The 24,619-nt window shown below is 29.6% G+C and overlaps 1 protein-coding gene across 2 annotated transcripts in view; it reads left to right on the plus strand.

Moving 5' to 3' along the window:
• Positions 1–24,619, plus strand: part of LOC136983103 (uncharacterized) — a 52,272-nt gene that overhangs the window by 301 nt on the left and 27,352 nt on the right. Inside the window, exons 2-7 of one of the 2 annotated variants that reach the window (XM_067279732.1) lie at positions 1,492–1,710; positions 8,920–9,008; positions 11,646–11,749; positions 16,933–17,135; positions 17,202–17,373; positions 24,347–24,472. In XM_067279732.1, coding sequence (XP_067135833.1) covers positions 1,511–1,710; positions 8,920–9,008; positions 11,646–11,749; positions 16,933–17,135; positions 17,202–17,373; positions 24,347–24,472 — 894 coding nt within the window. In that variant the 5' untranslated portion in view covers positions 1,492–1,510. Of the gene's footprint in view, positions 1–977; positions 1,711–8,919; positions 9,009–11,645; positions 11,750–16,932; positions 17,136–17,201; positions 17,374–24,346; positions 24,473–24,619 lie in introns of those variants that run through there. The other variant, XM_067279734.1, reaches the window with a different exon arrangement.

Here is a 24,619-nt window from a genome sequence, read left to right on the forward strand (position 1 = left end):
TTAAAGTATAGTTTTAAAAGTTTGTTTTTTAAATTGAATTTTGATTTAAATAACTTAATTTTTGAATAGAATATTCAGTTATTATATGATTTATTTACTGTAATTGAAATTAATAACAGAAATTAAATTATTTTGTCTCATGGCTCTAGCTAAGTTGTAATTCTTGTTTATAAATTCTGATGGATTTAACCAATGTGTTTGATTTGACTACTTTCGGATAAAAGTCTGTAATTTTGATTAGAAATTGAAAATATGAAATTGGTTAATTGGCTAGAAAGCCTGTTGAGTTTTATAGTTAAAAAATCTTAACTGACTTTAGATGAGATTTGTATCAGAGATTGGGAAACCTGCAGCTTATTGTGATTTCTTGTATGGCCTTATAAAATATAAAGTAAGTTTAATTTTGCTGTTATGAGTTTTTAATAATGAAATAAACCTCTGTTTTTCAAAGTTAAACTGATATATTTTGAAACAACAATTTTCTAAAATTTGCAAAAACATGTTAGAACTTTTGACAGGAATAATTTCTGTCATTTTCAGATGTAAACATTTGAATGCTGAATAGTTTATTAGAGTTGTTCATGATTTATTGTTCTCTTATAGTATGGAGGCATTTTGATCTAAACGAAAGTTAACATATGCATAACACAGTTTAGACAGAATTTTCACTTCAAATTTTGAAGTAGCCATATTTTGAACTAATTAAATTTGATAACATGTAAATCTCTACATTTCCAGCTGGGACAAATAATACAGTTGTGAACTAACAGGATTTTGAACTATTCCAAGTTCAAATTAGCAAGGATTTCCTGTATTTGTAAATACATGAATTAAGAGAAAATATTAAGACAATGTTTATTAAATTAAATAAATAGAAAAGAAATATATGTACACACAGTGATCCACCCATTTTTGTGAATATTTGGGACTGAATAATCCTTCATGAACATTGAATCCTTGAAATTTTCAATGTTAAATTTGTAATTTGTACCAAGACTTTATGTATTACTACTGTTTTAAAAAATTTTCAGAAAAATGAATGGTTTTATTAAATAAATATACTATGCAATGGTTTGTAATATTGCAAAAGTCATCTTATTTAAGCCAAAAGAAAAAAATAAACAAAACAGTAACATAACTTATGACAGATATCATACAAATGAGTGAGTGCAGTGATCCTTTAACAGTGCACCTTCCTGAACATCCAGTTTGTGCAGGTGCCAACTCTATTTTACAGTAGTACATAATCTATTTTTGAAAAGGTTGAACTTTCCATAAAAATTGAAATTTTGGAGCATAAATTTTCAATCACAAATGATCAAATTCCCAAACACTGATGATCATGAACATCAAGTAAATTGATATTATACATTCTAGAGTGTTTTATGTTAGTTATACAGGAATGATAATTAAGAATAAATTTAATACATTATTATATTCTCTGAAATTATGAAGATATATATTATGTTGTTTTTATTTTATTTTTTATAGCTAAAACATAGAAACAAGAATGGCTGATATTACAGAACCTGTCTTAGTTGCTGTTTTATATAAAAATTCAATTACTAATCAACGAGATGAAGATCATTCATCTATTATTGGTACAATTTTAATTCACGATAGAAGTGTTAAATTAGAAAAATTAAGAAGTGAACTTAAAAGACTAGTTCCTGCATTACCTTCTGAATTTCAGTTTGTTACTAAAGAAAGGTAGTATTTGATTTAATTTTACAATATTTAATATATTATTAGCTTTTAATGATTTATTTTAATATTTTCTTTACATAAAAAATGTATGTCCTACCTTCAAAAAGCATTTTTCTCAGAACATAGTTTTATTTTAAAATAATTTTTAACTACATTTCCAAACTAAAAGAATAAATGTATAATAAAAACACCAATCTTTGATATTCAGTTAATGTATTAAATAATCAAAATTGTTTTGATCTTTTGAAGTCCATCATCCGTGCTTTCAAAAAAGGAACATTATTTTGAAAATGAGAGAACATAAGATTCAGAACATCCATATTCAAAACATCATTAATTTGAGATGATTATTGGCATTTGGAGCATTGTTATTTCAAACTTTTAAAAACACGAAACATTATTTGCACGGAAAGTTTTTGACAAATCAAAAAATATTCTTGAAAATACAAAACATGGGGCATTCCATATCTAGAAAAAGAAAAACAAATCCATTTGAAAATCCATAAATTAATCTATTTTATATCTTGTAATTGAATAATTCTCTCTACCAGTTTAAACAATGGGTAGGTGGAGAGCCAATGTAGGGTACAGAGAGATTAATCAGACAAAGAATTAGAATAAGATCAAATAAAGTAGATAGAAAAATGATATAAACTAGATGAAGAATAAATTAAAGTTCAAACAAAGCTTTTCAAGCGAGAGAAATAAAACTCTGATGTATACAACTAATGCATGTTGCTTTTTTTTCAGCCTGATATATTTCTAGTTCCAATTGTTTTAGATTTTCTATATTTTTTGTGGAATGGATTTCTATCCATGTATTTGATCTACTCTATTTGATCTTATTCTAATTCTTTGTCTCATGGAGCTTTTAAATGGCCTATATTTTTTAGGACGTGGAAATTATTCCTTGTTAAAAAATTTTAAACAATCTTCAAAAAATGCATAGAATAGAATGTTCCATGCATAGAACGTTCCATGTTTTTAAAAGTTTGAGATAATGATATTCTAAATGCCAATATTTGTTTGAAATTAATTATGCTCTGAATGCCAACGTTCAGAACTGAATGTTCTTTTTGAAAACACTGGAGATAAAGATTAGTGTTTTTATTACAATTTTGTAAAGACTTACATTATAAATTCATGTAAATCTTTTTTCTGAAATTTAAAAATTAAGCTATCATGGTTTAATTTCTAAAAATTAATTCAAATAGTTTTTATTTGAATTATAGAACTCAAACATATGTATTGAAGTGTGATGTTGTTTGGAGCTTTATGGAAAATTGCTAAAATAAATTTTTGAAAAAATGAGTTAGCTAGTTTGGAGATAAAATATAAGGAAGTGAGGTCTTAAAAACAGCATAAAAGATATTTAGCATGATATTGTAATATCTCATACTGAATAATCTGTATGCTGAAAAAAAGGTCTATAAAGTAGAAATTATTGTAGTGTCATTAAGCACGAAATTAGTTCATAAAAACAATTAAAATGCAAATACTTCTGCCTTTGTTATGTAAAGCTTCTTCAAATTACAATATTTGAATAGAGACAGTTTTTGAGCACAACAAGAAAATGATTTAAATTACAATTTTTAATTTGTTTTAGTGTTATTTCTCATGATTGAACTTTTTATTTGCTCACCTGATATACTTTATAATGATGAAAGTCATAAAATCAAATGAAGATGATAATTCCTGTAATCTGACAATGATGTTGTTGTCAATGTAATTACACAAATAAATGTAATTTTTTCCCGTTCTAGCAAGGAATCTATAACGGTTGTCTAGAGGAAATGTTGAAATGTCTCAAACTTGGAAATCACAAAGTAAAACTAATATACCAGTGATATCTGAAATTAGAGATGCAGAAATATTTTAAAAGTGGTCTTAATTCAGGGAATATTTAAAGCATAAGTAGTGCACTGACTAGCTCCCAAAAGGGCAGATGTGGCACAAGCACAAACTCATAATATCCATGTTGTGCACAGTACTTCATATTGCCCAATATGCAGTTTGCAAACTCGATCAATCTGCCATTGATCTTTGATGAGAGGTAAACAAGAACCTCTGCAATGTATTTACATTTAGTATTAAAATTGTATGAGGAAGATGCTATAATTGCTAGAAAAAAGGTATTGCAGTGGATCATGAAATGAATATATTGTAAAGAAAAATTCTAAAAAATCCAGGACAAAATATATTTATATAAAATACATTGTTAAAATACTAAGCATTAAAGACCAATATGAATACATTATTCTTGTCTTCTCTGTCATCCCTTTCAACATCAAAGGAACATGATTCACACAGTGGTGTTGACCTTTCTTTTTAGCCTACCTTCCCCACCTATATTTATGTAAATCAGGTAAAAAGTTCCTTGATGTTGTGTGGATCATGGTCATGTGATGTTGAAAGGGATGACAGAGAAGACAAGAATAATGTATTCATATTGGTCTTTAATGCTTTGTATTTTTACAATGTATTTTATATAAATGAAATAAATAACTAGTTATGAGTAACATTATATTGTTGGAACAGGTTGAAATTACCCGTTCATTCCAACAATGTAATTTTTGTTTCATGTTATTCAGGTTCTCACAACCTGAGCTTCAAAAAAATATTGCAGGAAAGACTTTTTGTACAATTTTTAGAAGCTCAGGATCAGAAAACAAGTATTCATAACAGTGATCTAATGGACTGGGCACTTTTGAGTGCTGCTGAGTTAAGCAACCACAGCTTTGGTAAAATGAATTGGTAGAAGGAATATAACAAAATTCCATCTCCAGACATTACATACAAGATGAAGCAAATATTGCAACTTGCATTGACACATTTTTATAGCATGCAACTGCCAAAATACAGTCTTTCTCAACAACTACAATTTACAACAGCAATTAGTTGGGGTTTGAGAAGGAACTTTGTGCCAGGTACACATTAGCACCTTTATGCTTAAATCAGGTTAAAGCATGTGCCCAGTTGCTTCATAGTTAACACTTTCATGTATATAATGCCAGTAATAAGTATGGATGTATTTCCGAAATCATATATCTGCTTGCAAGAGACAGTCAATACATGTGGAGCCAGTGTATAAGAGTCTATGTTCGAACCCTGAAACTTCATAATTTATGTCTCATCTTCCAGTAAAATGACCAAAGCAAATTTGGATTGATTAGGTGAATGACATCTATTTTCAACACACAGGATATTTTGCTTATACGGGGTGCGACGTGAGAACTTCTTTATTTGAAACGTGCGCCACACAGTGACCATTACTCCTTGGAGAGTGGGGTTGAGTGCATTCGAAAGGGCATGGCCTAATGTTTTTTGTATGGTTAGTTTAGTAACGATCATGCAGTGGACGAGAGAGGAGCGCACATTCAGGAAACAGTTTAATATCGCATCTGCAGATCATGTTCCTGGTCGAAAATCAATTGTTCAGTGGGTAGACATGTTTATGGATACTGGTAGTGAGCAGAAAAAGAAACCAGGACCTTCAAGAACCACTAGGACACCAGAAAATGTCGAGAGAGTAAGGCTGATGATTTTGAAATCCCCTAAGCGATCTGCATGCAAACATGCAGCTGCACTTAGAATTTCTGATTGCACAATGAGACAAATTCTTCATGAAGACCTGAGATTTCATCCATACAAAAATTGGCAGTGGTGCAACAACTTAATCCATGCAATTTTGTTTGAGGGGTGATCTTCAGTGGCCATCACGCTTGCCAGATTTAGCCCCCTGCTGATTTTTCTTATGGGGATATCTTAAATCCTTGGTGTATACCAATCGTCCAAGACCCTGGGTGAGTTGAAGAACAATATTTGTGCTGCTATTGCCAACATAGACACAGACATGCTGGACAAAGTGGACCGAAACTTCCGATTTTGACTCTCCAAATGTATTGACCAGAACAGAGGCCACCTTCAAGCTATCATTTTTAAAACCTAATGAAATAAAACTTTAAATGTACCTCTATGTAAAGAAAAAAGAATTAATTTAATTATTATGCCTTTGTGTCCTTTATCATAGCATAAATTTATCTTTGTATACTACAGTGGCGTGCCGTGACATTTGATGATAGGGAAGCTGAGTTTCTGTAAGAAGTTGACTTCCAGGGGCAATCAATTAATTGCGTGTCAGTAATGGTCTACGGTCCATTCGTACATAGGTGGTGGCTGTAGAGACAAAGACGACAAGTATCTGACAAAAACCGTTTATTTTAACATAAAATAAACATACACTATGTACAAAATAGTTTGCTTTAGGACAATCGGCCGTTCGGACGTCCCGAGCGTCGATGTGGTTCTTTGATGGTCGATCGAAGGTCGCTCCGGGACAGTGGCGTTGACGAGTCCGTAAGGCACGGGGAGACTTCATCCGTTGGAGTCGGGGACACGGTCTAAGTCCGAAGTGGCACGGGTTACGGGTTGGCACAATAGACGAGAAATTTTTATTTATTTATTTATTTATTTTTTTTTTTTTTTGCGCGTTGACACACGGCGTTATGGTTATTCGGAATGTTAACCGAGTGCCAGGCGTCCTCGATTGTCGGAGAGATTATATCAATCTCCGTTCTTTCTTTCATCCATTTTGATTGGTCGTTCTCCCTCAATCACGCTTCCCTAGTGGTGGGTCCAAGGTTACTAAACGTAACGAGACTCTTACCTGGAGAGTGAGAAAAGTCAAAATCGAAGATAAATTCAATCTTCCACCGATCATAGAAAGATTTCTTCCGCGATTTATGGTTACTGCCTGGCAGTTTGATATAAACAATGGGTGTCCGACTACAAGCGACTTTTACTTATGTTTTTTTAAACTAATAAATTTTTCTCTAAATTAACCGTTTTTTCGCGTCTTTCGTGATGGGTCAGACCTGTACGGTACATGACATTTCCATAAAAGTTTTAAACAAATACTGAAAATTACAAAAATAAACAATTTATGTATTTTAGTTCTAAAATACAAATAGTACATACGTAATACAAATTGATATGATACAAACAATGATAGAAAAACTTGTTTTTTTAGTTTTTTATAAACTAACTCTATTCGGCGATTTTTTCCGCAAAGTCGTTAATTACTTTATCATAAAAGTCGCTGGTCGTCGACTCCATCGACGCATTTGAAAGCTCTCTTTCTATCGAAAGCAACGCCAGCGATGACAATTTTTCCTCCGACCGAGTGTTCCTGGCCAATGTATGAATTTGCTTCGTGGTCGAAAAACTGCGCTCAGCAGACCCACCGGTAGATGGTACCGTAAATATTAATGATATTAAATCATATAATTCTTTTAATACGTCTTTGTTCGGATCGACATTAATTATAATATGTTTTATGTTTAAGAGTTACTTGTCAATATAGTCCGGACACGAATATAAATATTGCGATTCGCTACGTAATTTAGATAAATCAAAAAATTTCCCATAAAATTTATTTAATTTAAAGAATTAAAACACGCTCGGAAAAATTGTTAATAATTTCAATATTATGAAAAACATCTAAAAGTGATAAAAATTTTAAAGATTTTGTCTGAAAATCTGTCAATATAATTATAATTTTCTTTTAATTATACTTTTTTTTTATTTTTATTTTTTTTAACTCTTTCCGCCCTGTGGGCACTAAGAGGGCCTCTTTTAGAAGGCCCATTATGGGTTCGGCCAGGTCCACAATGGGGCGACCGGGTGGTGAGGGACGGGGCCCGACATATCCGAACGGACCACACCCCGAAAATTTCCTGGGGTTTATTCGACTCGTTCGGATTCGATCCCGGCTCCCACAGAGCGGTAGGCTGCCACCTTGACCGCTCGGCCATCCGGCCACTTTTTTAATTATACTGTAATTAAATATAACTTTGTAATAAAACGTACATAATGTACAAATGTACAAATGTACAAAATGTACATAAAAATAACATTGAATACTCTTTATTTTTTAAATCTTAAACAATTCACTTAGTCAGATAGCTCCCTACCCAGTGGCTAAGGGATAGAATCGTTGGAAGCGTTACACGTGTGTAGTTTCCACCAGCTAAACCGGCTGAGGTTGGTGCTCTGTAAAGCGCATGCGCCAATGCTCTCTGGCTGCTTTACACCATTCAGTTATCCTCACCTTGAAAGCTGTCTCCGAAGCGCTTCCATTCCGCCACTGACATTCGAATATACAATAGCAATCTTATCGTTTTTTTCACATTTAGTATACAATTTTTTAATAAGATACATAATGCGGTTATAATAAAATATTAATTTTAATTAATTCAAAGTACGTTAAAATATGAAAATTTATATTTTAGAAAATACAAGGGAAGGTCATTGAAAGGTGGATGCGGCGCTTCCACCGCTTCCAATGACGGCACGCCACTGGTATACTAGTACATTTATCAATTAACAGGACTTATTATACTGAAAATTATGGATGCAGATATTTAGTCTTACAGATCAGAAATAATATTTTTTATTTAGTTCACCTGAACACATACACTTTAGGTGAACTAAATAAAAAATATTATTTCTGATCTGTAAGACTAAATATCTGCATCCATAATTTTCAGTATAATGAGTCCTGTTAATTGATAAATGTACTAGTATACAAAGATAAATTTATGATAAAAAAGAATTCAATTGATATCTCCAATACTTTTTGTTTTATGATTTTTTTAAAATAAGGAAGTTCCTGCGCCACACCCCGTATGAGTTGATTTCTGGTCAGAAATAACAAAAACAGAGTGATAGTAGAAACAACAAGCAAGATTCAGTTGTTGGACTGACAATTCTTCTGGCAGTAGAAGAATTTGTATTGTCAAATCATGGAAAAAATTATAGCAAATTCAAGGAGTTCATATATATTTCAATGAGATATTGTTAAATTGTAATCCTTCATGCATTACCAATTCTTTTCACCAAAATTTAGAAATGTGATTCAGTATGCCTAGTACACTATATAATATATCAACAACCATCTAGTATCTTTGCAACACCAGCTGCTTTCTGCCTATATATAATTTTAATACTTATATTTTATTGTATATTATTGGAATAATTTTTCAGTTATTTTAATTTTTTAAATTTAATATTACTTCAAAATGTTTATATAATTAATTTCTTGAATTACATTGTTTTTAGTGTGAATATGCATATAGATGATTAAAGATATTTTACTATAAGTGTAATTTGTAATATTTGTACAGTTATTTATTGACTTTATTATTTCTTTAGTTGGCCTATTGCAGATATTTATGAAAGTGAAATAAAAGCAAGTCAGATTATTGGAATTGATAATATATTAAGAATTTGTAGAAAATTTGGTATGCTAATTTTATTATTTTTATTATTGTTATAATTATATATTATTGTAAATTAGTTATTTATATATATATAATTATTGTCTTATTTCTGATGATATTCAAATTCATATTATACAAGAACATGTATAAATGTATAATATTATTATAATATAATAACAATAATATTAATTAGTAAAAGAGTGATAAGGAGTGTCTTATGCTGAGTATTAAAATCAGAGTTATAAAGTATACTTAACCTTCTGTGAATCAGGTGAATAAAGGTTACAGCTTGAACCATGTGGGATTAATTTTACCCAGAACATTATCTATTTATAAATATATAATTTGAATAAAAATGCACTTTAAAATGTGTTTTATCATGTTTTATTAAGTATAGATCCAAATAAAACATTTATTTTTAAAAAATAAATTGTTATAAAAGACAGACAAAAATTTATCTACTTCTGACTAACTGAAAATTGAAACTGTTTGTAGAACCAATTTTTTTAAATATCCTTTTTTGTGATAAAATTTTAATACTTATTAATATAATCTAGACACAGTAATTCTTAAAAAATAAGAAAAAAATTAATTTTTATAGTCTGTCTTGGTGAGATCATTCAGTGCATAATTTGTTGCATTCTCTGCATATAAAATAGTGTGTTCTTGACATATTGGTGAAATAATTTTATGCATGTATTCAAGTCTTACGACACATATTTCTTTGATACTCAGAGCATCTCTGAAGTATTTTACCTCATTTTGGAAGTGTTTCTTGAGTTTTTCCAAGATGTTCTGGAAGTTGTGTATGTAAGTCTTGGAGTAGTCTCTGATTATCTTTTCTGTTCCTTATGTGTTCTTATAGTAATAACAGTCCCAATTTCTTAATAAGACTTTGTTTTTTTGATTAGTTTTTTCCCTTTTCTACTTTATTATTTGTTATGTGTATTACCATAGCATTGATGCATGCATGATTTAGTGTAGCAAAAAATGTGGTGAGTGGCCAACATTTAGAATTGTGTGACATGTCATATGTTCTTGCAAGTTTATCCACATCAACTCCATATTTGTTTGATTGTAAAACATTTTAAAAGATTGTTTCCTTTTATCTCTACTTTCTGTATCAACCTTCTGATCATGGTATAAGGTCAACATTATATGTACAAACTTGTGTGGTTTTGAAATGTAGGAGACAAGAATAACATCTTTTCGAAATCCAAATAGAGATGATCTTTCTTTGCACTTTGCCTTGTGGTGGAATGCAGATTTTGTCTGCTCAAATATGGCATTACAGATGATTCAGTGTTTGTTGATAACTCTGGCATCTGCTTTACTATCAGAACCTGATTGCATACTCAGATGATCTTATTCATTGTCACTGTCAGGAAGAAAAATGTCATCATTGGAGAAATTGCTGTTTTCTTCCAAAAGAGCTGAAGAAATGTCATTATGCTAAAACTTATGTACATTTTATGGTTTCTTAAAAAAGACATGCTAAAGTATCAATATGTTTAAAAAAAGCAATTATAATCTAAAAGCTACATAAAAATACACTATGTGACCTTTTCATACTTTTTCATCAGAGTAAGAAAGGTATTGTGCAACAGTATTAAATATTGGATTTCTTTTATGCCAGATCTTGCTCAAAATTAAATCATCATTTAAATTTATTTTAAAATTTGTTGAAATTTTTATAATTTTTCAGTGCTCATGTAATTTTCTTTTTAATGATATTTCTTTCAATGAAATATCATTAAAAATATTACCTATTTACCATTAAAAAGAACACTATTTACTAAGATCTGGCAACCAACAATAACAGAATGGTGTGGTAGTGGACAGCAATAACAGAATTTGAATAATTATATTTTATTGCATGAATATGTTTTCTAAACCTGATTTGTAGCTGTCTTCCTATTTCTCTGACATATTGAAAATTGTGGTTGGCAACTGCAAGAGAATTTATACACATTATCATATAAAAAAAAAAAATCTGTATCTATCATTTTAATATTTCAATTATTATTTTACTGTTTAATAATTGTATTATGTAGGATTGGTGCTAAAAGAATATTAAATGGTTAAAAAAAAGGTTTTTTAACCATTTAATATGTGGTCAGTATTTTAACCTGCATCTCATTTGGTAAAATTATATTTCTTATGTATTAACCTATAGTAGTATATATAATATAATTGTAATGAATATAATAATTTTGCTGGTTCTATATGTATAGGCATACTTGGCTAATAAGGCAAGTTAGGTTTCAGACCACTGCTTTAAAGCAAAAATTTCCTTAAAGTGAAACACTATCTTTTATTCAATTGCCAGTGCATACAAAAGCATAAAAACATTTATGCTATCATTTATTAAGTGTGTGATAGTGCTAGGCCTTAAAAAAAGATTAAAAAGTAAAGATAATAAATAAAAAAAAACTTCAAAATCCCTTAAGAGCATAGCATGCACCAAAAATAATAAGCATGGATACAAAATATATTCAGTTATTAATTGAAAAGTTCCATATTAGCAAAGCACTTTAAAGTAATTCATGACTGTAATTAATGTAAATATAAGAAATGTTAAATTTCAATTTTTAAAATTATTTACAATTGATAAAATTTCATTAAAATATAAGCTTTTTAAAAATTTAATTTTATTAGATCTTCCACCAGTTGGTATAAAATTGCAAGAAAGGTCAATAGGATTCGTATTTGTAAATCTAAATAGCACATTACAACAAATTCGTGAAATTATTCAAAGTGAGGTTTGTAATTTATTATTATTATTATGTTGGGTTAAGTGGGATATACTCGGTTAACACCGGTGGCTGTGTACTATGCCGGACCAAAGTCAAGGCATAGTAACCAAAACAGAAATTAAAGAAGTGTATCAGTGTGTGTGTCTGTATTCAGGAACTTTCTCACAATATGACATGTATTCAATATAGTGGCCTTCTGTAGTGTGATGTATGTGTTTCTATTCAATTGTAATGTGCCCAGGCTTTTGTGTAGTGTGTGTGGTATGACACCTGTAGAGGAGAGAACAACAAGTACAATAAGCACCCTATCCATCCTCCACAGATGCCTTATTTCCTGGGTGACTTCTGTGTACTTGCTAATTTTTTCAGTGCATGCGTTTTGTATATTGTGAGTGTTTGGAATGGATATGTCTATAATGTATGTGATTTTATTGTGTTTGTCAATGAGTGTGATGTCTGGTCTGTTGTGGTATATTGTTTTATCTGTGATTATGGCTCTGTCGTAGTACATTTTGTGCGTGTTGTTTTCCAATACTGTCTGTGGAATGTATTTGTAGTATGGTTCGTGGATGTCTACTAATTTGTGTTTCTTTGCAAGCTCTTGGTGTATTATATTTGCTACTTGATTATGTCTGTGTAAATAATCTGTCTGTGCCAAGAGCTTGCAACCAGAGGTGGTGTGTTGTATAGTTTCTGGCATGATGTGACATTTTCTGCATGTGTCATTTGTGAGTGTTGCATCTTTGAGTATGTGTTTTCTGTAGTTTTTAGTATTTATGACCTGATCCTGTATGGCGATCATGAAACCTTTTGTCTCCCCAAAGAGGCATTCCTGAGCTAACCAGCTGTTTGATGCAGTTTTGTCAACAAAATCCTGGGCCAGATCATAAGGATGCCTGCCATGGAGTGCCTTTCGAGCCCACAATTTCTTAAGGTGTCTATGCTTTTTATATGTTGTGTTGTGTCCATATGATGTGAGTGTAAGTTTAATGGTGTGTTATTTGAGTCTGCTAGAGTTACTGTTTTATGTAATTGTGATGTTTCTTGTTTTTTATAGAAAAACTCTCGCAGTGATTGTATTTGTTTGTAGTGAAGGTTAACTATGTCCGCCATCTTTACGTGTAAGGGTTAATCTTTCTGTGGCGGATTTAGGATGTTGTTTATGCTTAGTAAGCGTTGTTTTTGTTTTCCTTTGGAGTTGCTCAAGATCTGTGTGAGTCCAATGTATAACTCCAAAATAATATGTAAGTACTGGAATGACATATGTGTTTATTGCTTTAACTGTATGTTTTGCATTTAATTGTGTTCTGAGAATAGCATTTAGCCTACTTTGGTATTCTTTAATTAATCTTTGCTTTATTTGTGTATGTTCTGTTAGTTTGGCCTGTTGGAATCCTAAATACTTGTAGAACTCGCCCTCTTCCATGGATTCAATAACATTTCCATTTCCAAGTGCAAAATCTTTCTTCAGGATTCCTTTTTCTATGTGAACTGTTTTGCATTTATCTAGGCCAAATTCCATTTGTATGTCCTTGGTGTATGAATGTGTGATTTGTAGGAGTTGATGAAGTTGTTTTTGTGTGGATGCATAAAGTTTTATGTCATCCATGTACATGAGATGTGACAGTGTAAACTGTGTTTTTTTTTCGTGTCTGATATTGTAACCATATTGTGTGTTGTTTAACATGTTGGATAATGGGTTCAGGGCTAGGCAGAACCAGAGAGGACTCAAGGAATCTCCTTGAAAAATTCCTCGCCTAATAAAGATTTGGTTTGTTTGTATGGAAGTGTTATGAACCCTGAGATGTAGTGTTGTTCTCCAGTGCTGCATAGTGTTTTGGAAGAATGTAATGAGTGATGGATGTATTTTGTACATGTGTAGAATATGTAGCAGCCAACTGTGTGGAACACTGTCGAATGCTTTTCTGTAGTCTATATATGCCATGTGTATGTTTCTGTGTTGTTTGTGTGCTTGCCGTAGAATGACTGAATCTATGAGTAACTGTTCTTTGCATCCCCTGTGGTTTCTACGGCAACCTTTTTGTTGTTCCGTAAGAATGTTGTGTTCTTCAACATGTTTGTATATTTTGTTTGCGATACAGGATGTCAATAATTTGTAGAGTGTTGGAAGACATGTAATTGGTCTGTATTGTGTGGGGTCTGTGGTATTGTTGTTTTTAGGTTTCATGTAGGTGATGCCCTGAGTAAGAAAATTTGGCATGTCTTGTGGATTGATGATGATGTGTGTTAGGTGTTTAGCTAGTTCCTGGTGCAGTGATGTAAACTTTATGTACCAGAAATTGTGAATGTTGTCTACACCAGGCAGTGCCGGTTCTAGGGTTTTGAGCGCCCCGGGCAAAACAAAATTTGGCGCCCTTTCAATACAAGAATATACAAATATACTGCAAATTAAAAAAAGTAAAAAAAGGCAAAAAATCAAAATTACACAATAAAGAACTGTGTAAAAAATTTATTTATTTAAAGCACGGCAAGTGTTGTTAATGCAAAGTTTACAGAAAGACAAAGTTATTTAACCATTAAGGCGTATGACAGGCGCCAGTATCACTTTGACTATTCATAATTTTGTTGATATTTGTAATTTATAAATTTGATCTCGTCTATTTTTTGAGTAGATTGTTGTGATACGTGATACTGATTACAAATTATCCTTTTAAAATAAATAAAAATAAACTTTTTAGAGATTAAAAAGCATTTGTCTGCATTAATGTTGTGTGATAAAAGCCATAAAAATTCTTAGGTTTCATTATTTTAATTAGTAAATTTTTGTTTTTGAGTTATTATGAATTCTGACTATACAAATAGTTTTCTTTGAATAGTTGTAATATTATTTATATCTGTTGACAATAATAAAATAATTAGTGTTGTGACCTTTATTTGGTATTATTAAAGAAAAAACAATTTATTGCTTACTAAAAAAGTCGATGTCTCATGAAAAATGATCAATTTTAATTTATAAAATCTAAAAAAATAATAAATGTAAAAAATATTTTATTTTTATATCGGTGCCCCTCAAAATTTGATGCCCCGGGCACTCGCCCAGTTTGCCCGCCCCTTTATCCGGCGCTGACACCAGGTGTCTTCCAGTTGTGTGTTCTGTTAACAGTGTAATGGAAATCATGTATGTTTATTTCAGCACAGGGCATAGTTGGTATGTTGTGCAAGTTTCTGTTCTCCTTCTCGATCCAGCCTGCATCAGCATTGTGCGTGACAGCACTGGACCAAAGAGAAGACCAATAAGTTGTGAGTTCTTCTGTTGGTGTGCCACTGTGCTGTGTATCAGTGTTTGCTTTGTTATTAATTTGTCTGTAAAAGAGTTTTTCATTGGTTGTAAAAAATTTATTTTGTTGTTTTTGTAGTGTACATGTTTTGTATCGTTTGAGTCTACGTGCTTTGGCAGCAAGTTTTTGTTTTAGTGTATCAATGTATTCTGTAATGCGTGTGTTGTGATGTTTGTGTTTTGTGTGTGTTTTTATTTTCTTGAAAATGTTTTTGAGCTGTTTCCTTTTATTATTATTATGTTGGGTTAAGTGAGATATACTCTGTTAACACCGGTGGCTGTTTACTATGCCGGACCAAAGTCAAGGCATAGTAACCAAAACAGAAATTAAAGAAGTGTATCAGTGTGTGTGTCTGTATTCAGGAATTTTCTCACAATATGACATGTATTCAATATAGTGGCCTTCTGTAGTGTGATGTATGTGTTTCTATTCAATTGTAATGTGCCCAGGCTTTTGTGTAGTGCGTGTGGTATGACACCTGTAGAAGAGAGAACGACAGGTACAATAAGCACCCTATCCATCCTCCACAGATGCCTTATTTCCTGGGCGAGTTCTGTGTACTTGCTAATTTTTTCAGTGCATGTGTTTTGTATATTGTGAGTGTTTGGAATGGATATGTCTATAATGTATGTGATTTTATTGTGTTTGTCAATGAGTGTGATGTCTGGTCTGTTGTGGTATATATTATTATTATTTAATTATTAATTATTATTATTATTTATTATTCAATATTATTATTATTATTATTATTATTATTTGATAATGTGAATCCACTAAAAGTTTTTAAACTCTATTATGGTATAAAAAAATTAAAATAATCAAAACTTGAAAAATCACAAAAAATTACTTACTGCAAACATAAATACTCATAAGTATTTATAATAATTAACACGTTAGTCTAGTCAGATATTCAAAACAAAAAATAGAATAAGAACAATTTTTTTTATCAAAAGATATCCAAACTACCAAAAATTAATGATTCTCCTTTTTTAAATAGTTATTTTGAGAACAAACAATGTTTAACCTAGTAAGAGTTAAAAAAGTACTGTAGAAACAATACATACATAAACATAAAATACATAGAAACAAATGTGTGTTATCCTTAACACACAAAATCAGAGTAAATTATATATTGAAAGTACCAACAGAACTCAAAATAGTTTTAGAAAAATTTAGTTAAATCAGTTTTTGTAAGTTGCACTTTTAAATTTGGAGGGTTTTGAAAAGGAAAGCACTTTATTTATAAAAATTTCTTCTTGAAAGTTATTTATGATTGTAGAAAATTAAACATATGTTATTAAATGTAAGTTTTTTTTAATTAATAAATAAACAATTTAATGATGCTGGAATATTATTAAAAATTATAATCTTAAAGTAAAAATTTCTATTTATATATGGATTATGTTATAAGATTCCTCAAATTTGGGAAATAGAAAGATGAGTATTGCAAAGCTGTTTATGTAAAGAGCAAATATGTTTTCAGATAAATGCTATTTTAGAGCTTTGAATCAACTGATTCTTAAACAACTTTGGAGTCATTTGTTTTATTAGGAATTTAAATATTATGATAATCAAAATAATTTGAGTTAAAATCATCATCAAAAATTTAACAACAAATTTATATTTTAAAACTTTTTAAATTAAAAATTATTTTAAAAAATTCAATATCTTGAAACACAATTTCACATAATTTTTTCACATCAAAAGTTCTATTCTAATTTAATGTTTTTGAAGAAGAGCTACTAGAGAAGAAAATTAGGGGAAAAAATTAATATTAAAGTTAATTTAAAATGGTTTTAATTTATAATTTAACTTGTGAATATTTTTATTTTTTTGTTACTTTTAATTTTAAAAATTATTAATTTATGTATTAATGATATTTTTCCATAGTTACACAATAGTTTACCAGATTCATTTATATATATAAATCAACAAAAACAATGGCCAGTGTCAAAAGAACAAGAATGTAAATTGATAGGTTGGGACATATTATATCATGAACATTTCATGTTGAGTTCTAATGCAAAGTCCTTTCGTGCCCTATGTAAAGATAGTTCTGAAAATATAAAGCGAAAAAAATGCAAAACTAATAGGTAAATATGGATTTTATAGTTAATAAAATATCTTAATAACCATATAAAAGTTATTATTTATTATAGTGAAAGAGACAAGTTAATGGAAATGTCAGTAGCAGAAAGACGAAATTCTCTCCCTAATCTAAATTTCTATCAAAACAAGAAAATATTAATTAGTTATGTACGAGCTGAAGCTTCCAAACATGCGAGGGATCTCAAGAGAGAGTTAGCTGATTTAGGTTTCAATGTATTTCTTGTAAGTAGATATATATCACATCATTTTGAATTAAAAATCAGTAAATTATAATATTGATATTGTAAATTAAATTAAATTTGAAAAAAATTTATTACAGTGAGAAGCTGAATATGATGTTGAAATTGAAAAGTGTTATTTTTGCAGAGTCAGTTAAAAAATAGAATGATATGCGTTTATTATATCATATATCTTTTATTTTGCAAGTAATTAAATGTAATTATTTTTTTCATAATCAGTAAATTTGACTATCAGAATTGATGAATTAAAACAAAAAGACTGAAATATTTATTATTATTTCTCATATTTAACTTTTAAGATGTTAGATAATGATAATGAATGTTTTAATATTTGAACTGTAAGTTTGTAACTGTAATATTTGAACTAAAAGTTTTTTTTAGTTAATCATGTTTTCTTATTATGAATTTTTAATCTTAATTTCATATCTTCATTATAAATAGATATTAAAAAGTTAATCAATTTGTGAAATTTAAATGTTTTGTAGAAATTTTCATTTTTGATTTAATGTATACAGAAAATACATTACTAAGTACACTAAAAAATTTGTACATAAGTGGTATTAATAAGTTACAGTCATTTCTTTGTAAAAAGGGCTGGCAGAAATTACAATTTAATAAAGTAAAAATTACATTACAGATACTAGACATATCTTCACTTATTGCCATGTCCAATCTCCAGGAACAACAATTCTCCACTGCAGAGACGACCTTTCTTTGTAGGCTACTACTCTGCACAAATATGTAAAACAGTCTAAAATGTCAAAGAAAGGTCGTCTCTGCAGTGGAGAATTGTTGTTCCTGGAGATTGGACATGGCAATAAGTGAAGATATGTCTAGTATCTGTAATGTAATTTTTACTTTATTTACTTTATCAGGTAAAAAGTACCTTGATGTTGTGTGGATCATGGTCATGTGATGTTGAAAGGGATGACAGAGAAGACAAGAATAATATATTCATATCGGTCTTTAATGCTTTGTATTTTTACAATATATTTTATATAAATGAAATGAATAACTGGTTTCCTGATTGTAAATTGAAGGAAGGTGAATTTATGACCTGTCAGAAAAAAGGTTTGTCTGTGTTTTGTTGGAGAGGTAAGAGGGATGTGATGATTTTAAGTATGATGAGTAACAACGAATTCTCAGATTCTGGTAAACATGACAGATCAGGAGATATAATAATGAAGCTGAATTGTGTTAGAATATAATTGCAATATGGGTGGAATTGATCTGTGTGATGGAGTGATACACAATTATCTGTGCATGAGAAAAATGGTGAAATTGTACAAAAAAGTGTTTTTTCATATGCTGGATATTTCACTATATAATGCTTGTGTTTTGTATTGCCAACATACAAAAAAACAGATATAATTTCTTGATTTTCAAATGTCTGTTATTAGAGAAATGATGGAAAAGTCTCACACAAGCAGACATGTAACCTGCAGTGGTCTACTGTCATATGAAAATCCATTAAATTTATCTGAATGGCATTTTACCAGCAACAGATAAGAAAAAAGATCCAACCAGAGTTTGTAAAGTCTGTTCAACAAGCAAAAAGCAAGTGGAATCACATTACCAGTGTAAACAATGTTCTGTTCCACCATACATTGTTCTTTGCTTTGAAATTTACCATACTAGAATTAATTTCTAAAAATAAAATTTTTTGTTTTTACATTTATTAATAAGTCTATTTTTTGTGTGCAAAATGTAAAGTAATTTGGAATGATACAATAGCCACAATTGTTTTCCTAAAACGTGTGATTGCATTAGGCTTAACATAAAAAAAAAATTCAATGTGGAGTGACACACAACAGAGAAAATATTCACCACGTGATATCATATATCATATATTAGCCAATAGATAGAAGTATTAATTGATGTAAAAAAGTTCTACATTTTCTCTAATGGGTCTCATGATATAGACTAAAATGTAATTGGTGGCCAGGATTTCCCTTATTCTCCTCTAGAGTACATATCTAGAACATTACATGAATCATAAACATTACATGCACATGGATTATAAATATTGACTTTGTGCAATAATTTGTTCATGAACATCTTTGCAGGTTTTTCAACCAAACATAACAGTATAACCATGTACTGTTTCATCTTCAGACTGATTTCAAGAGCTTATATGAACAAATTAGAGGTACACAGCAGCATGTACTGGTACAAAATGTATGGCATGTCTGCAACATTCAGATCGTATATTACTTGTCAAATTTTGCAAAAATAAAAAACATCCAGTAAACTAGAAATTTTGATTATCTGGAACCACTCTAGTTCCATAGGTGTCAGCTTAGTGAACTTCTACTGTTTCTTCTGTAGTTAGTTATTTTTTGAAGGTATATATAATTGTCTGCTGAACAATTTATTCTATAATAATTATAAAAATGCAATATAATTGGAAATTTGTTTAATATTAATTTTTAAAAAAAATTATTAAAGCTTGATCTTACAACGTATAACTTTTAGATCTGTAGCATTAACAAAAGAATGGAATAAAATTTGTTATGAGATATAGGACACAGAAATTTTTAAACAAATATTAAACTAAAAGAAAGTTATGAGACTTACGAATTTATTATTTCTCTCTTACAATAATTTTAATCAACTTATGTACAAGTCAAAGTTACAGTTAAGCTATGCAAACTATACTAATTAAGTATATATCTGGTAATCTTATGTATTTATTATCTTCAAAGGAATGATTTTGATTTATACATTTTATAAAAATTAGATTTCAGTTATTATTAGTATTATAGCATGTAGCTGGCATTGCTTAGTTTTTTTGAGGGGGTGGGAGAATGGTAAGGTTAGGTTGGAAGAGAGAGATTAAAACAATGGTCTTAATACCTAATAATTCTTCTTAATAACTAAAATGCACATTAATTGATCTGGGTATTTAGAATAATGAAACTGCAAAAAACAAAAAATTGCTTGGGTTTAAGTTAAGAGGGGGTGGACCTTATGAGTGGTTGCAGTGAGGTTTTCCACAATCCAAGAATATTCATGTCAAATTTGATATGGATATGGTCCAAAACAGAAATCTGTCAAACTGAGAAAAATATTCAGTAATGTATGAGTCTCATTCAAGTTTCACTGTACATGTTAAATTCTGTTAAATCAATCTTTTATATAAATAAAACTTATACAATATAGTTAAGTCTAAGTAACTATGAACACAACATGAAATGTTTTGAAAAAGCCACCATGCATATACAATATGTAGTGCCATCTAGCAGAGTTACATCACTTTTCCAACTTCTTTCATGTTTTGCTACTTTCTCACCAATTATTTTTTTAATATTAGATTTCCAAATATAATATCATACTTCATTAGTACAACTTTTTTATATATAATTGCTTGATGAGCTGCTGATTGATATGTGATGTCTTGCCATCTAGCAAACAGAGAAACAAAGAGAAAGACAGAAATCTGTTACAGTTTAATTTATATAATATAGATTTTGAGATCATATGTATGTTTAAACCTTCACCTGAACCAACAGATTCAAAATATGAAGTTTGGTTAAAATATATTCAGGTGCTTTTCTGTGATGTGGCAACAAACATCCAAACTGACTTTGACTGAACATTACAGTTTCATTTATATAGATTGTATATGCAATAAAAACGGTATTTTAAAATAAATGACATTTTATAAATTAAATTAATATTAAAATTATTGTAGAAAATTCACATTTTAAGTTATAGTAGAAGTCCAGCACCTACAAGATCAGAGTAATGCCAGATTACCAGATGTTTTTATATTTTTGCAAAAATTTGATAACTTATATATGATTTGAATGTTGCAGACATGACATACATTTCATACTAAATATGCTGCTGTATGCTTCTGATTGGTTTACATATATTCTTGAAATCAGTCTGAAGATGATGCAATGCCTGATTATACTGTGTTAAGTTTGGTTGAAAAACCTGAAAAAAATGTTCATGAACACATTATTACAATATGCATATTACTGAATTCAAAACACATGCAAGCTCTAATGAAGCAATGCTTCTTCAGTACAATACAGTATGAACTATGTATTGTTCACTGAATTACATTGCATAGGAGTTTGAGGTTATAGGTAATATTCTTGAGACAATATTTATGGAACTTTTTCATCCAGTACCCTCTGAAAAGTAGCCAGATTATTGTATACTTTTTAGGTGTAATAGATTTTTAAAAATTCCAGATTATCATTGCTGGATTAACATACTCCTATTGTAGTTTAGTTTAAAAAGTGAAGAAAGTAAATGGAATAAATTTGAATTTAATTTTATATCATCATATAACTGACTTCCTATTGTTCCCTTAACTTCCTATTTGAGTATCAAGAAAGTCATGCAAGACACCTTGCTAGTTTATAATTGATATTACCAAATCTATAAATCTTATTTTTCAAGAATTTATCAATTATTTTTCTGTAATACAATAAAAAATATTATATTTATTTATTATTAAAAAACATTTTATATCTGATAATGATAAAGAAATACATCATTGCTATTTATATATGTTATTATGATAAAATACATGATCTTAGTATAATTCATAGAAATAAAATATCTAATACATGTTTGTTATATTATAATTCAGATATTTGAGCAAAATAAAAGAATTATGATAGCATCATTTATATATATATATGTGTGGTGCCCGTCCCCCGCACTAGCGACATGGTCAAGCCGAATGTCGTGCGCACCCATTCTGGCACACGCGGGAAAAGATGAAGACGAAGCTTAAGCGCATTCTTCTCCCCCGAGGCGAAAAGAAGACAACGGTAAGAGTAGGAAAGGAAGAAGCTACGACGTGTCCGCCTCAAGATGATTTGTTAGTGTTCTTTGTGTTGTAACGTCCTCTGTATTATATTAAAGTGTACGTCCTTATATGTTATAAGAAGTTCTTTGTGTTTTCTTAAACTGAGTTCTACATATGCCTCTTAACGCTCAGCGCAGCCATCCACAGACACCACATATATATATATAAACTATTTCACGAATATGTAGTTGTATAAAAAACAGTACACGTCCAAACCTTAAAATAAATTCTAGGATATTTTTATGCAAACACGAATGTTTTTGATCTGCACAGGAGAGATCTTCAGGTTAAAATGCTTTCGAATGGAATGCGGAAACAGAACATTCTTAGGATCATTCAAAAAAACATATAAACAACAATATTTTAAATTTTAATTTAAAATATTCTTGTTTATATGGTACATTTATATAAAATTTAATTTAATTTTAATATCCTGGAATTTCTTCTAAGGTTCGGATGTGTACTGATTTTTGTTAATATATTCCAGGCTTAGTGTTGGAGCAATATGTAGTTGTTTTTAAATAAATGGATAGCATGTATATTTAATGTATCAACTTTCAACTAAATATATGTATTTTTCTCATAAAATACTTTTTAAATATTGTTAAAAATTTTAGTTTTATATAATTATTTTCTATTTCGATGGTCTCAAAAATTAAAATAAAACATTTTGATATAAATTAGATTAATCAATTAGACAAATAAGATTTTTACTGATTATTCAAATAACAATAATATTTAATCTTATCAATAGTTTCTTTATTTTTTCTTTGTGTGTGTGTATGTGTAAATATGAAATTATACCATAGAAATAAGATAAATAAACTGTGAAAATTTTTATTTCAAATCTTTCCTTAATGTTCTAAAAAGAATTACATTACATAACTACATAACTTTCATTAGTTGTATATATTTTAAAATATAAATAATCTGTAAATATTTACCACATTTAAAATTTTTTTGGAATTTGTGGTCAATTTTATTTACCAATATATTTTTTTTAACTCTAAATGAACACATACCATATTGTTTTGATTTTTATGCATGCAATAAAATTTGTTTATTATTATTAGTATTATTATGTTGGGTTTAGTGGGTTATACTTGGTTGACACCAGTTGCAGTGTACTATGCTGGACCAGAGTCAAAGCATAGCAACCAAAACAAAACAAAAATTAAATAAATGTGTCAGTGTATGTGTCTGTATTCAGGAATTACCTAACAATATGACATTTATTCAATATAGTGGCCTTCTGTAGTGTTATGTATGTGTTTGTATTCAATTGTAATGTTCCCAGGCTTTTGTGTAGTGTGTGGTATGACACCTGTAGAAGAGAGAACGGCAGGTACGGTACAATAAGCACCTTATCCATTCTCCACAGATGCCTTATTTCCTGGTGAGTTTGTGTATTTGCTGATTTTTTCAGTGCATATGTTTTGTGCATTGTGATTGTTTGGAATGATTATGTCTATAATGTATGTGATTTTATTGTTTATCAATGAGTGTGATGTCTGGTTTGTTGTTGTAAATTGTTTTATATGTGATCATGGCTCTGTCATAGTACATTTTGTGTGTATTATTATTACTATTATTATCTCAAGATTATATTTTAAAAGATCTCATATAAGATCTTTAAAATGTGCTTTTACTTTTAAGATCTGTCTAAATCAGCAGTTGAGGAACCGGGGTAAATTATCCCAAATGGGATAAAAATGAAAATATTGGGGGTAATAAGGAATTTCTTCAAAACCTAAAGAGTAAAAGTTTTCAATGAAATTATTGTGTTCCAAACTGATAATTTTATTAGGTTTGTCTATTATTTATTATTTTCAGTGTAAAATGATTCAATAAATAGTGTTTAATTTAAATTTGTATTGATTTTTATGCATGCAATAAAATTTGTTTATTATTATTAGTATTATTATGTTGTTCCTGAGGGGGGTAATGTTGACTTACACAAATATATTTTAAGGTAATGGCTAAAAAGTTCCCTGCCCCCTAGTCTAAATGATATTACTTAGACAATTGTCATATTTATTTATAATAAAAAATTTTTATGTGATTTTTAGTTATATATTAATTATATATAATTAGTTATATATAAAATTATATTTTATTTATATAGGATATTGATGAAATACAAGCTGGAAATGATTGGCAAGATAAACTCAATGATGCTGTTGGAAGTTGTGAAATTTTTGTGCCATTAATCACCCCTCAGTATGGACTTACAAGATGGACTAATAGAGAAGTACTTTAAATTTTGTTTTTGTTTTTAACATTACATTATTTGATGATACAAGGTGATTCGGCTCTTGTGGATGTATAGCTTTCTAACGGGTTAGTTGTTATTTATTTATACAAGGTGATTTGCTTGGAACTGAATACTTGTTTAATA

Source organism: Centruroides vittatus, unplaced genomic scaffold (genome assembly GCF_030686945.1).
Source record: "Centruroides vittatus isolate TY-2023 unplaced genomic scaffold, ASM3068694v2 contig_876, whole genome shotgun sequence".
In the NCBI taxonomy this organism is placed as follows: domain Eukaryota; kingdom Metazoa; phylum Arthropoda; class Arachnida; order Scorpiones; family Buthidae; genus Centruroides; species Centruroides vittatus.